Source organism: Nicotiana attenuata, chromosome 10, assembly GCF_001879085.1.
Source record: "Nicotiana attenuata strain UT chromosome 10, NIATTr2, whole genome shotgun sequence".
In the NCBI taxonomy this organism is placed as follows: domain Eukaryota; kingdom Viridiplantae; phylum Streptophyta; class Magnoliopsida; order Solanales; family Solanaceae; genus Nicotiana; species Nicotiana attenuata.
In genome coordinates, this window is record NC_031998.1 from 530546 (window position 1) to 545328 (window position 14783).

A 14783-nucleotide genomic window follows, 5' to 3' on the forward strand; every position below is an offset into this window, starting at 1 on the left:
TGTCAGTTAATCGCAGGAGACTTATTGGTGGGCCCACAAATAGGTATAGCGCGGTATTATACTGCGCTATATATATATTTGAATTACAGTTATGTCAATTAATTTCAGGAGACTAATTGGTGGGCCCACAAACAGGTATAACGCGATATTATACCGCGCTATATATAACGCGTTATTATACCGCGCTATACTTTAATGGCAGAAACACCGTTAAAGTATATCGCGATATTACACGGCGTTATATGTAGAAATGTAACTTTTTTTAAGGCCGTAGAAACGTATTTTGTGTTCAAAAAGTTGGCATTTAGGTTTCGGACTCTTTAAAAAATTCAATTTTCAAATCAAAATAGCTAGATATAGTAGAAAGATTAGACAAATCCACATAAAACACTTACCTTAGCCGTGGACATTTATAAAATTTCATACCAGGGTTAGCTAGAGTGGTTGATGTGAAATCGATCGCAATGATACCACATCGACACCTTCTACGAGAGGAAGTACTACTCTGCGACATTGAATCTCACCTGAGAGGACAAAGTAGAGCAAATGAGAGGAAAGAGAATTTTGTGCCTGAACCCTAGTTTTTCATAGGCTGAATAGGGTCTTATTTAATCGATGAAGTAGACTAATTAACAGGTTATAAGGGTGGGGCGGGTTTCTAAAAGAATGGGTCAAGAATTGCCTAGTTGGCAAATTATTATGGGTTCCCGGTGCCATGTTGGACATCTGTTAGGGTTAAGGACAAATTTATATACTATATTAACGGTAGGTATAATTTTGGACGAAAAGTAAAAATGGGTATAAACGTAACTAATTTTCAATAGTAGAGGTATATGGAGAAATTCAAAAATAGCCAAATTTACAAGTGGTCATTCAAAAATAGCCATAGTTTCAAAAGTAATCGAAATTTAGCCACTTTTCATGTAAAGATAAATCTGAACGAAAACACTGTTCAAAATCCGGAAAAATACTCCAGTATAATATACTGAATTTTCAGTATAATATACTGGAACTCCAATATATTATACTGGAGTTCCAGCATAAGTATACCGGTCCAACATAATATACTAGAGATTGGACAACTGGTGCTCCAATCTCTAGTATATTATACTGTAACTTTTCGCGTGTTGGAGTTCTAGCATAATATGCTGGAAGTTCGTACACATGTGCACCGATTTTCAGTATATTATGCTGGAACTTTCCGTGTTGCAACAAAATAGTGACTATTTTTCAATGACTTTGCAACCGCTGTCTATTTTTGAATGACCAATCCGAAAACTGGCTAACCCATGTTATTTTTACGACAATTTTAGCCTTTTTCCCTTTATTAAACAATTAATACAAAAAGGGACAATTGGCGAAATTCTTACAAAATAATTTGAGGTAATTCACCTGAAATTGGGCTTCTACTATTTCATGGGCCAAAACAACTTAATCTCATGGCTTAAGAGCGGGAAAAGGCGTTAACCCATTCCAACTTCTAGACTCTTCGCTGCTCAAATCAAAACGGAGCTGCTATTATCACATTTAACGCTGTACTCCGTTCATCGTCCATGGCCGGGATAACCATTACCCGGTGGCTCACCGTCTCTCCGGCGTCTTCCACCTCACTACTTCGCCGTCTGCTTTCCCCTTATTCCCTTCGTTACCACCACTCCTCTTTGCCAACCCAAATTCCCAAAACAGTGTCCTCTTTTTCAGTCTCCACAATTACCTCATTCAGAAGCAGACCGTTTTCCACCACTACTACCACCCCTGAAACACCCATTTCGAATACCCCAACTCCAGCTCCTCCGAAGCGCAACACATTAGTCAATTTCTCATTATCTGATTCAGAGGACTCCGATTCTGAGGCGGATATGAACAAGGTAACAAAATCGTCGACTAAACAGATAGACAAATCCAAATTACCACCACCATACGACCCATTTAACAAGAAACCCGTAATTGAGGAACCCGAAGACCCAACGAACTTGCAAGAAGTGTTTCACACGATACGTTCAGATGGGCTGATCAACAGTGCAGTGAAGATGTTCGACGGATTGTCAAAGGACGGGTTAACCCATGAGGCGTTGGAGCTATTCTCTCAGATCAAGGACAAGAGCCAGATGCCAGATGTGGTGGCTCACACGGCGGTGATCGAGGCATACGCCAATGCGGGGCAGCCCAAGGAGGCTCACAAGGTGTACCTGCGGATGCTGGCAAATGGGGTGCTTCCGAATGCGTATACGTATAGCGTTTTGATCAAGTCGTTGGCAGAAAGTGGAGAAGGGAAGTTGGCGAAAGAGGCGAAGAAGTATGTGTTGGAGATGGTGGAGAAAAGGGGAATGAAGCCAAATCCTGCTACTTGTTTGGGCAGTTACGAAGGGTTGGTGAAGGCAGGAATGGAGGAAGAAGGGAAAGAATTATTGGAGATAATGAAGAGCAAAGGAGCTGTGCCTGAAGAGAGTAAGATGAGGGAGGTCTTGAAGAATAAAAGAGGACCAATTCATAGGACCATAATGCAGGTTTTCTATGGCAAGTAAAATATGTTTTTTTACATTCATGGCTCTTTGTTGTGTAAATTGTTGTAGTAGGAAGATTCTTGGTATTTGTCATATGGAAACAAATTGCTACAAGAGATGAAGAGAACTATGTGCTTGGGGAAATTTGATTTTCTAGTTTTTGGCAATTACCTCTTTTGGATGAACTTCATATAATATCTGGAATCAACAAAATCTTCTACCAGAGCAATTAAACAAAGTTTCTGGCTTATAATCCTTTAAAGTGGCCTTCTTTAAGGCCTATAAAGTGGCCCTCTTCTGGTCGTTGGTGCTTCTGCTACCCTTTTCCCTTTCAATGCCTACAGGATTTTTCTAATGAAGTTATTTTGAAAAGGCAAAATACATAACTTACCACCTTGTACCTAAATCCCTGTTACACACTTGCCGATTACGGGAAACCTTTTACACACCTAACTTTTCAAAAGTGTGTTTAAGACACACCATTTTGATTACGTGTTGCTCGCCTATTTTACACACATAACAGGCGCGTGGAGAGTTAAAATTTTGCATCTTAAGCCTCATTTTGACGCCACTTGTCCAGCTTTTTCATTTTTTTTATTTTTCTGAATATTTTCTTCATTTTTTAGAAAAAAAATCCACCAATTGTTTCCATCTTCTTCTTTTACTGCACCATCGCCTTCTACTATCACACCACCAGAAACTTTTGCCAAGGTCTAAAGGTGGAGAGTAAACGAAAATTTCAGTGTTCCCGTATTTGAGCACTCATCGGCAATTAATTTGGCGATGATTTGTTTTTCAAATTCTCCAATTTGTTATTTATTTCAAGATTGGGTGGGTTTCATATCAAACTTTTGGTTAATTTCATCTTTTATAGCACCAACAATTTCTGAAAACTTTACACTAGCAAATTTAGGATTTTTACTTGCAAGGATGGGATATTTAATGTGGCAAAAATAAAGAGTAATGGTGAAGTATGTGAAAAAGAAGATGAAAATTAATGATGAATTTATACGGGTGGGGTGGTGGTTCTTGAAAGTGGCAAAGATGAGGTAGTTGATCTTTGGTCTTTTGCATCAATCTATCATTGTTGATTAAAGATTTGATGCAAGTACAGATTTACTCGGCTTGGGGGAGGAGGGACAGTCATGGTGGTACAATTTGGGGAAGACGAAGAAGATGAATATAAATCAAGTATCTTTTTTCTTTTTTTTAAGTAATAACACGTGGCATGTTATTATTGGTGCGTCACTATACTTGCTGAGAAAAAAGTGGTTAAACAGCGAAAAGGTGTGTCTTTGACACACTTCTAAAAGGTTGAGTGTGTAAAAGATTTTCCGTGATCGACACGTGTGTAATAGGGATTTGAGTATAAGATCGATGAGTAAACTATGTGTTTTGTCTTTTGAAAAAACCTTTGCTTTTTCACATCCTAAACATGCAGCTGTCACAGACCAGTAGTAATACGAGGGTCTTTGCTCTTCTATCAGAAATTTACCACCAAAGGGAAAAGAAAAGAAGAAAAGTAGTAGTGTACAATTGATACTCGCCTAGCATGTTCTGTCTTTGTGTCCTATCGTGTTCTCTAAAGACACATTTTCGACCTTTACCAAATAAGATGGTCTATAAATCTTATTAGTGTCGTCTGTATTTTTGTATAGATACAGGATTGTGATGTGTCAGAATCAAACAGGATTGTGATGTTATCCAGCAATGACTCACACAAGATTTAAACTTTATGGGTATAACTTTTAAGATTTTAAGTATCAAAACCCATTATATTTATAAAGTTATGAGTTCATATCTATTATTTTTGCAATTTTAATAAATTTTTATCCCAACACTTTTACTCCGCCTCGAAAGTTACAAATTCAGTTGAACCGTCAGCATCACCAACACACTACATTCGCCCCTTGCGACAAGTTCGAGAATGTTAGAAAAATATTTGAGAATGTCCAATTGATTAGCTCAACTCGTCTTTGACCTTTTAGCTTGTCTTCCTCGTTGAATACAGTAGTATTAGTCTTAACAGCTAGTTTTATACTGATGCTATGTTTCTTATTTATTTTATCTTATCAAAGAAAGCACCTACTAAAAATCCCATATGTAACTTTTTAAAACCTATCCTAATTACCACTTACCCAAAAAGCTTATTCTGTATCTTTCTCACGTATGAATGCTCATTCTTCATTTCCAAAGGAAAATAGTGATAGCTGATTTTACAAGATTGTCAAGTTTGGAATCACTTTTTCCTATGCACATCTTTGTGATTATAATCCCTGAAATAAAGCTAGCGTTTGGACATAGATTTAGTTGAAACTTAAAAAAATAATTTTTGAAGTAGTTTTGAAAAATAATTTTTGGAAGTTGAAATTATGTTTGGACATGCATTTTATTTGAAAAAATTTTGAAGTTTTGTGAGTGGGAGAACAAGTTTCACCCAAAATCTACCCTAAACTAGATTTTGGAAACTTGAAAAATAATTTCAGAATTTTTTCAAAAATAGATCATTAATCTATGAACAAACAATGTTTTCATTTTTTTTTTTGAAAAGACGGTGCCAAAATGTATGGCCAAACGGGGCAAAAGTGTATGAAAAATTACAATCATCTATATCTTGTTTTTATACAAATAGTCTGCTCTTAAAATTGCTACAACAATTATAGTACGCAGTTCTAATGGTTTCACAGAATACTTTTTCTTTGATTTAAGAAGAAAACGTAATCCTTGTAGTTTACTGACCAAGTACAATAATAATGATGCATATTGCAAATTTATCAATGGAAAAAGTCAAGTCCAATTCTATACTTACCATTTTATCTCCTTTTATTCTAAAAAAATATAAAATGTATTTCCCCGAATTCTATACTTATACTTGCAATTTAAATAGAGTAAAAAGCAAGTGTTGAATTTCGAATATGATTGGGAACCAAAATTTAAAGAATAAAAGAAAAAAAAAATGTTACTAATGATTAGTGATTGTTAGTAATAATTGAGACAACTCAAGGAAATAAATACAAAATTGAATGCCACCTTTGAACCAAAGAAAAAAAAAATTGAATGCCACCTGTCTCTTTGAATTACGAAGAATTACAGTTAGGAGAAAGAAAAAAATGAAGGAAAAAAGATTTTATCCTTTGCTGGCAAGTTTTGTTGAAGCGATATCTGTTTTCCAATTCCAGCAAATAAAATACGTCTCTCCGTGAAGCCGCCATTATTGCTTCCCCTTGTCCCACAAGCCCCCACAATTCACTTACAGCGCTTTGGCCAAACCTTTTTTTTCTTTTGATTTATTAAATCGCAGATCTATATAGTTCCATCCTCTTCATTGAACTTTCACTTTTGACCCAGTTTTGCGCACTTCTTTAATATCTTTGCCTCCGATTGCATCGATAAGGTGAGTATTGCTTTACCCATTTCTGTATGTTTTTTTAAATTTCGCGATTCTCTTTCTATATATAGGGAAAATCCCAGTTGGAATTTGAAGTTCTGTTTAATTTCTTTGACCTTTCAATGAATTATGTACATTTTTGTCGAATTATACTTTTGTTGATAAGTTAAATCTTAACATTTGTATTGAATTAGGGTTTCCTGATGTCCCGAGGTCGGTGTACATCCAATTAAAGTTAAACAAGCCCAAGTCTTGAATTATATCAACAGTTTCTTCTCTTTGGTGAAGGAGAGAAGTTCTCAGCTATAGGGGGTTTTGAGCTCTTTCTTTAGTTCTGTAAGTGGATTCTTTATTTTTTCCCCATTTTATTGGATTTACTTATCTATTAATTTCATAAATTGTCTCAATTTTACTGATTTGGTTGTCTTTCTAAAGTTTCAGAGAAGGGCGTTTATGTTTGATTTTTGGTAGCCTGCTGAACAAATGGCGCCCATATACTATATCCTCATTGCATTGCCTTGCACCGTTGGTGCCATTGGACTGGCGCTTTTGCACATATACAGACACCTTTTGAATTACACTGAGCCTACTTATCAACGATACATTGTCCGCATCATCTTTATGGTTCCTGTGAGTCTCTCTCTCTTGGCCTTTATTCTTCTTCCCTGTCAAACCTGCAAATGTAATATTATAGACTACTTACTGTATTTGATCATCTGCATAATCAAATGTATTTGATCATCTGCATAATCAAAACTTGTTTTTTTATGTTTTCTAAAGAAGTTTTTGCAAAAAAAGATTTTAAGAATTTGGGCTTTGATACCAAGGTTATCCAAAAAAAAAAAATTGTTTTTCTTTGATGACGTGGTTTGAATAGTTCTTCTACTCACTAAATACTCATAATCTTCAAAGATTACAACTATCCAAACATATTTTCCTTTTGCATGCAACATGCACTTCTTTTAAAAAGAAATTCTTAAAAAAGTTGACTAAACCGCTGCAAGTTAATTCATTTGGCTGTATGTAGGTATAAGATGACCAATAGACCTCATTACAACAACAACATAAAAAAAACCAGTGTAATCCCACCAAGTGGGGTATGGGGAGGGTAGTGTGTCCGTAGACCTTGCCCCTACTTAATGAAAATAGATAGGCTGTTTCCGGTAGACGCTCGGCTCGACCAATAGACCTCATTGTATTTAAAATTTTGTAGGTCCAGAAGTAGGGATCAAGTTGATTTTTGAACGGGTTCATACTGCCATTTTGTTGATATTAGATAAAACTTAAAAGAGTTGTCATCCCACTGGAGGGTACGATGTCCACAAATTCTGACAGGAACTAAATTGGGAAGTTGGTGAGTTTAATCTGGGAAAGCTGGTGTAGAAGATATAGAAAATTAGAAACTGTGGTATTTGTTAAAAATTGAAGTAGGAGGAAGTATGTGCATGTAGGGATTTCAAATTCATTGTCACTTAATGCTGTTAAGTTTGTAGATCTTTGTCCATTAATGGAAGAACTAGTTTCAAAGGTGTCTATAATTGGAGGTTAAAATCTGGATGTGGTGCTCAAATGTGCAATTGTCCTATGACTTATATCAACAATTTGCATTGACTAATAAATAAAAACCCGTGCGTTCTAGACTATTTTCACAATGATGGTTACATTTTTTAACTGCAATTTTCACAATCCTAGTAGAATTTTATAATTTTTTGTCTTAGATAATACTAAGTAAAACTAAATTAAAGAAAACACATGCATTGAATGTACCCAAACAGGTAGGTGAATATTAGAGTTATGAATCTTTATGGATCTTGATATCAGGTATATTTGCTCAAGTCTGGTTGTTATGGTGTTAATTTTTGTTAATAACATGAGAATGCAAATTTTTTATGTATGACCATGAAAAATATATTTTCAAAACTAGCTTGACTCTGGGCTGTATATTACATTGTGCGAATTTATAGCTATGTTCCAACTCTTTTAATTTTTGAAATTCTCCTTGTCTCCTTGACAGGTTTATGCACTAATGTCATTCTTGTCACTCATCCTAAATGAGAGTGCCATCTATTTCAATTCCATTCGAGAAATGTAAGTATTGTTCAAGTTTGTATTTTTGTGGTGTAATTCTTTTTCTTGATGGTATTATAATATGACTGCTCATTGTTTGCTCCATGGAATGGTGCCCTGTTTTTACCCTCTGTGTTCGAAACTCTTGCAATAAGTAGCAATCATGAATACAGATGGAATGATAGTTTTCATGAGAGGACTTTGTAGTGTGAAGAAACATGTATTTATTCTTAAAAAATATCTTTTTTTACGATTGTCTTTCTATGTCGACCTTTAAAGCTTTGCATCATCGTAGATGGGTTATAGTCAAAAGTTTTGTGGGTTCAATGAGATTGCTTTATGTCAAAAACTCTGTTGTTTTCTCCTATGCTAAGTGGGGACTGGATGCCACTGTTGAGCTTGACTGCATGCTCAATTGTTGAGCTTCCAGTGCGCTAGATTTTATGAAATATGGATATGCATCTTCCAGTCAAGTTGCTTGACTTGGTATACGTGTCTATACTTGCATTTTTGCTTTATATGTGCTATATTACCTTTGCAAAAAATATGTATAGATTGAAGATTTGAAGTTAAATCGGTTAATTGCACAATGCTGTATATTTCTATAAATTGAAGAATAAAGATCACTCCATGCTTCGTTCAACTACTAATGCATAGATGTATTCTGATATGGCATTCATACACCAAAGTTATTGAACTGTCAAGTTAATTACCCAACTTGTGGACTGCTACTGAATACTGATTTGTTACGTCAAGAAAACCAAAGAAGCTTATTGTTAGTCTTTTTTGTCTTTTTGTGGGCTGAGAATTTCCTTCTTTTCTAATCCTTGCATCTTCTTGATGCCTTTGTTAATGATATCCTACTTCATAAATAAATAAAAAAAGAAGAAGCTTGAAGCATATCAAACCTAGAACCTTGAAGAATGTCGAAGGAAGCTTTAAAATTTGTCAAACGGCGTAAAACATTGTTGACATACACTTGCTGAGATTGTAAAATAATTGCAAGTTATAATAGGTGATATCCCTCTGAGATACAGATGTCCCGGATGTCTTAAGAATCAATATAGTGAAAACTATTTGGAGAGAGACCTTGTCGGGGAGAGGAGACTCTTAGCTGAAAGTTTAAGATTTACTTAAAGACCCACAAGGAACCCTTATCCAACCAACCTCAGTTATGACATAGGCATCTTCTGAGATCATCATCATCCTCCTAGACTTTCTGTTCAAGTATTTCTGAAAACTACACTTCCTCTGTCATACTGACCTCATCCAACTAGACCATCTCTTCAAGTGTTTCTGAAAACTCTCAAGCTGTCTAACCCACCTCTTTAGATCACCGCAATTCTCAGACATCAATCTTCAACATATTCCGAGTTTTTAGTTCCTTTTTAGAACAGTCTGATTCACTCTGTGTTACCTGGCCTATTTTTCTATTGCAGTTTTGCTTATGATTGCAGTTATTGCTAAAGTTTTGATTCACAATAACTTAAGCCTAGTATATGACAATTAGACATCTGAATGAACCGTCTTTGTGCAAAATAGGATGGAGAGAATGTTTTTCTTGCTGTCAGAAGTTGTCTGAAATAGAAGAGGAGGCTCATATATTTAATGCAGGAGAACGACATTAGAGGAGGCACAAACTGTTATTTAACTTTAAATCGTACTTCATAAAAGAAACTGTTGTTTGACTGCTGGGCATCGGTAGCGGCATTTAGCGAGTAGGAATTTATCGGTTAAGCATGTGTGGACTACACTTTGTGGTCGTCAACTACATCTGTGGTGGAAAATGCTTTAAGATCATTGGTGACTATTGTGGAGGATTATGGAGCTACATGTAGAGACAAGGCACAAATTGCAATGTAGAGACAAGGCACAAATTGCAATTTGTGGTGGGCTAGATTATGTGAGATGGATGAAAAAGTCGGTTCCAGCCACAATCGACATAGCTGCATGAGGTATATACATGGTTCTGACACGGGAAATATCGACAACGTGGGTGGAAGAAGCCAGAAATTCAATGGAGAACCTCAGTGATGTAGATATTTGAAGTCGGTTTTATTTTGATGGAGGGTCTTAGCAAGATGTTACGTAGCCATGTAGATGAGGGTTTGTGTTGGAATGGAAGAAAAGTGACAACTAATTTTTTTCTTCTTAGTGATTTGGAGGGCAGACAATTGTTAATATGCAAGAACTGCACCCCAATTCCATATTAGTTGGGATTGTTGTATGGCACCACTGTATCCATTCGACATGATTTAGACAATTTTCATTCTATTATTCAATAATACCGAAGGTAATTTACACCTCACACGTTTCTCTATACTGATTTACAAATCTATAAACGAACAAAAACGATTTTTGTCAAACACTTGACGTGATGTAAATGTCCCAACACAGCCTGTTTTACTAGCTTTGCTGTTTTTATTTGACATCTTCTAACAATACACCTAACTTGTACACATTCTGGTCTTAAGATCAATCATTAAGTTTAAATCACTCTAATATGCAGGAAAAAGTTCAACCTTTTCTTTTTTAATCTCTGTGCTAGTAAATTGACACAACATATATTAGGTCGAAGGGATTACTTGGTGAATGATTTGCATGAGTTTGCATCTTTCATTATGCTTATGTTTAGACATCTCTTATGGTGAGATCTTTTCGTTAATTTGTGAATATTTACTTTTAATTTCAGATACGAGGCTTGGGTCATATATAATTTTCTATCACTGTGCCTGGCATGGGTTGGCGGCCCAGGGTCTGTTGTTTTAAGTTTGAGTGGCCGAGTTCTAAAGCCAAATTGGTGTCTGATGACCTGCTGCTTTCCTCCACTTCCTTTGGATGGGTAAGTTGCGCATATGCATAGAGCTTCTTTTATTTTGTCAATTACAAGCAACTCCTTGAGGATTCTTCAGCATGAACCATTTTTAAAATTTATACATTACTCACACCTCTATGTAGGAGAGTGGAGACTCATATTGATGGTTTATATGATTGGTTGCAGTGCGTTTCTTCACTTGAATTTGAGATGACTGAAAAAAGTTTCAATGGATATTTTGAATAGTGTTGGTGCTGTTGAATTTATGATTCCCTTGATTTCTGTGACCAAATTATTATTACCTTGTTTTACATTTCAACTATGTAGGTTTCCATGTTGCAATTTAGTTAATTAATTTCATGTATTGACCTTAGGTCTCTTGTTTATTTTTTGTTTAAAACTGTATTTCTGATAATGTTCAAGAAATGCAGGCGCTTTATTCGAAGGTGCAAGCAGGGATGTTTGCAGTTTGTGATTCTCAAGCCCATATTAGTGGCAGTTACAATCATACTTTATGCAAAAGGAAAATACGAGGATGGAAATTTCAGTCCAATGCAGTCGTACCTCTACCTCACAATTATATATACTATCTCATACTCGATGGCACTTTATGCCTTGGCTTTGTTTTACGTGGCATGCAAAGATTTGCTCCGGCCATTTAATCCAGTTCCGAAGTTTATCATTATAAAATCTGTCGTATTCCTTACATACTGGCAGGTATGTTTTTTTTTGCCTAATTTTGATTTGGAATCATATATTATCACTCACCTGGTTTGCTTAGTTACATCCTATTTCTCCCTTTAGTGCTAAGTAAGCAATTTTTTTATTTTTTAAAACTATTGAACTCCTTTTGCTTTCACAATTCCGGCATACGGTGCTTTATTACTAATTGATTCTGTTAGCACAAAAAAATACAATAATAATTTTTTACAACGTTTGCCCTATGGGGAAATCGGATAAAATTGGAACGATATGGAGAAGATTAGCATGGCCCCTGTGCACAAATAACTTTTTCATGATGTTGCTGTCAAGGTTAGCTTGCGCTATACCAATGTTACTTGTAGTTAATTGTTTGGTCCTAGTAGAGGTTGGCAGTTATTTGACTCATTATAACAAGCTGAAGAATTGTTGTTCTTACAAGGTGCTAATTGATGCACGTGGGTAAAACTGTTCTATACCTAAAATCTTTTGTTTTCTTTGAACCAGCTATATGCCTTGATCTTCGTTTTTTTTCGTTTTTGGTTCACACGTTGAGCTTTTTGGTTTTTGGTTCACAAGTTGAGCTAAAAAGGTGAATTGATGTAATTTTGACACACTTCAACATTTTCTCCTTTCAAGCCAAACCTAAACAGGGAGGAACAAATAGCTTTTACCTGTTTAGTTAAGATGTGGTAGTTTGCTTGCTGATGAAGTGATGCTGCCTTATTGATATATCTAAATTGGTCATATTCTTTTAATGGGGTTCAACTAGCTGAAAGATAGACTATCTTACCTTTATCTGCCTTTATTTTTTGTTATGTGATGTATAACAGAGCTTTTACTGAAATAATAGCAATTGGCTGGTCTTGTTCTTTCAATTACAGTTTTGCATTGAATTATGTGTCAAGTTCTCATAATCCTTCTTAACTTCCGCTCCCAGGGTGTTCTGGTGTTTCTTGCTGCAAAATCTAGACTTATTAAAGATACCGAGGAAGCTGCTGAATTTCAGAATTTTATAATTTGTGTTGAGATGCTTATTGCAGCTTTTGCTCATCTTTATGCCTTCCCGTATAAGGAATATGCTGGTGCAAACATTGGTCCTTCTCGTGGTTTTACTGCTAGCCTTGGACATGCTCTTATGCTAAATGACTTTTACCATGACACAGTCCACCAGGTAAGACAATCACTTGCTCATTTTCCCTTGTGCTGTATTTTTACTCGTGTCCTGACAGATTCTGTGTTCTACAATGGATGCAGTTCGCTCCTACTTATCATGATTATGTTCTCTATAATCATGGTGATGGTGAAGAGGGGGGTGCAACAAAGTACAGGGCAAGGACTTTCGTCCCAACTGGCCCAGAGATGGATACTGTTAGAAAAAATAAGCACATATTTGGAAACAAACAGGAAGATGTACAATTATCTAGTCTCTCTCCCTCTGCTAATAACAACAATGCACAAAATCCTGGTGCAGGACACCAAACAGGGAAATCTGAAGCAATGAATTGCTCGCTGCTTATGGATGCATCAAATAATGTTTCAGCGCCCTATGACCTATCTCTGATCGATGTTGACATTTCAAATTATCCATCTAAGGTACCTGCAGCCAATTCTGGGACAAGGTGATAATGACATTGGATTTTCATTCATGTGTGAATTTTTCTTTTTTTCTTTAGTTTTTGTTGGGAATTAGATGTGCACTAGCGGTCTCACGCAATCCAGATTGTCTTTCTATGGAGCTCAGAGTTGTAACTTAGTTTGTAAATGTAGGCAAAGCTAGTTTTCAGCCATTTCTTTTTGATTGTTTGATCCTATTTCCATATTTAGTGTAATTAGAGAAAACCTCAGTTATGTTTGCGCTGGAATGATTAACTCTAGCTCACTATATATTACACAAGGAACTTTTATTCTCTCTCTTTGGAAGGTTCCTTTTCGTTCCTGATATTGGAGTCCGGAAGTTGTGTTTATAGAAAGCCGCTGTTATGCGTTCTATATTTTCCATCCACATTTTTGTTTTAGTTAAATATCTGAATCATTAGCTCCTATTGGTTGACTTAGAGTATTGGTCTTGGACATTTGATCTGTGGGTGCGAACTTGTGTAGTAATGATTAGCTCCTATTGGTTGTCAACGCAAGCAATACTTATAGCCGGTTTGGCCAAGCTTCTCCAAGTTCAAAAAAAGTGCTTTTTCCCCAAGTTGAAGTGTTTGGTCAAGCTTTTAGACAAAAAAAGTGCTTTTGAGTAAAAACGGAAGTAGTTTTGGAGAAGCAGAAAAAATAGTTTCTTTTCAGAAGTATTTTTTTGAGAAGCACTTTTGATAAAAATACACTAAGAAGCACTTTTTAAAAGCTTGGTCAAACACTAATTGCTACTTAGAAGTGCTTTTCAAAGTAATTAGCAACAAATTGCTTCTCACCAAAATACTTTAAAAAGAGTACTTTAAAAAAAGATACTTCTTAAAGTAAGCTGATTTTTTCAGTTTGCAAAACAGACTATAAAGGGTTTTTTAATCTTAGGGAGATGGATTTTTTGTAGGTGAAATTTTGAGATTTTCTTAGTCCAACAAATTCTGTTAATAAAAAGGTGTGGATTTCATTAAACAGTAAAAGAACTTGGATTAAAATGTTTACTTCACCCAGTTTAACAACTTAATAATGCACTTTATTCTTTCTAATGCTAGGCATGCGCTAATTGATACAATGAAAGGTGTGTGGCACGTACAAAAAACTTTTCAGAAACGTGATTAATATAAAACATATGCCATCAGAAACATGATTAAAATAAAACATACGCCATTAGAAACACGATTAATATAACACAAACGCCATATATATATATATATATATATATATACTTGCGCGTTTTACCCACATCTTTTATGTGCTATTTTAATGTTAGTAAGTAGGTGCAGCCAAACACGTCGTCTGTTGGATGTCTCACAACGCGTTATCAAATAGCAAGGATTATATGTTTACTTTCACACTGAATTAACTGTTGTCGCTTTGTTATTGTACGTAGTCGTCATATTTTTTATGTAATATTGGTCATCAGTTGTATATATATTTTATCTTATTTTCACATCTGTGATGGGCCATTTTATAAGGTGGAAAATCACGAAACATTTTGGTTTTTTTAGGTGACATAAGATAAGGGAAAAAAAAAAAAACAAAAAGGGAAGGACGAAAAAGACATATTTTATATGTGATAGGTTTTCTTTGTTTGACCAACAATTTCAGTCCGCGTACTTAATCAAGAGGATTTATCTGTTTTATTTATTTGGTTCTGCACGGGACCCCAAATCAAAGATAT

General features: G+C 35.5%; 2 protein-coding genes across 2 annotated transcripts; both read left to right on the forward strand.

Moving 5' to 3' along the window:
- On the forward strand, positions 1443–2674 carry LOC109232879 (pentatricopeptide repeat-containing protein At4g38150-like). The gene has a single exon (XM_019398567.1). The coding sequence runs from the start codon at positions 1554–1556 to the stop codon at positions 2523–2525; it is 972 nt and encodes a 323-aa protein (XP_019254112.1). The 5' UTR covers positions 1443–1553; the 3' UTR covers positions 2526–2674.
- On the forward strand, positions 5631–13415 carry LOC109232880 (transmembrane protein 184A-like). The gene is made up of 8 exons (XM_019398568.1): positions 5631–5898; positions 6087–6228; positions 6328–6522; positions 7907–7980; positions 10652–10801; positions 11206–11491; positions 12414–12647; positions 12731–13415. The coding sequence occupies exons 3-8, from the start codon at positions 6376–6378 to the stop codon at positions 13097–13099; spliced, it is 1260 nt and encodes a 419-aa protein (XP_019254113.1). The 5' UTR covers positions 5631–5898; positions 6087–6228; positions 6328–6375; the 3' UTR covers positions 13100–13415.

What these genes read in the sequence shown, in the direction of transcription:
- LOC109232879 (XM_019398567.1), top strand. Translation starts at nt 1,554, where the DNA reads ATGGCCGGGATAACCATTACCCGGTGGCTCACCGTCTCTCCGGCGTCT.
- LOC109232880 (XM_019398568.1), top strand. Translation starts at nt 6,376, where the DNA reads ATGGCGCCCATATACTATATCCTCATTGCATTGCCTTGCACCGTTGGT. An exon ending in TTCAATTCCATTCGAGAAAT is followed by an intron (nt 7,981 to 10,651) that starts GTAAGTATTGTT and finishes TTTTAATTTCAG; the next exon opens with ATACGAGGCTTGGGTCATAT. An exon ending in CCTCCACTTCCTTTGGATGG is followed by an intron (nt 10,802 to 11,205) that starts GTAAGTTGCGCA and finishes CAAGAAATGCAG; the next exon opens with GCGCTTTATTCGAAGGTGCA.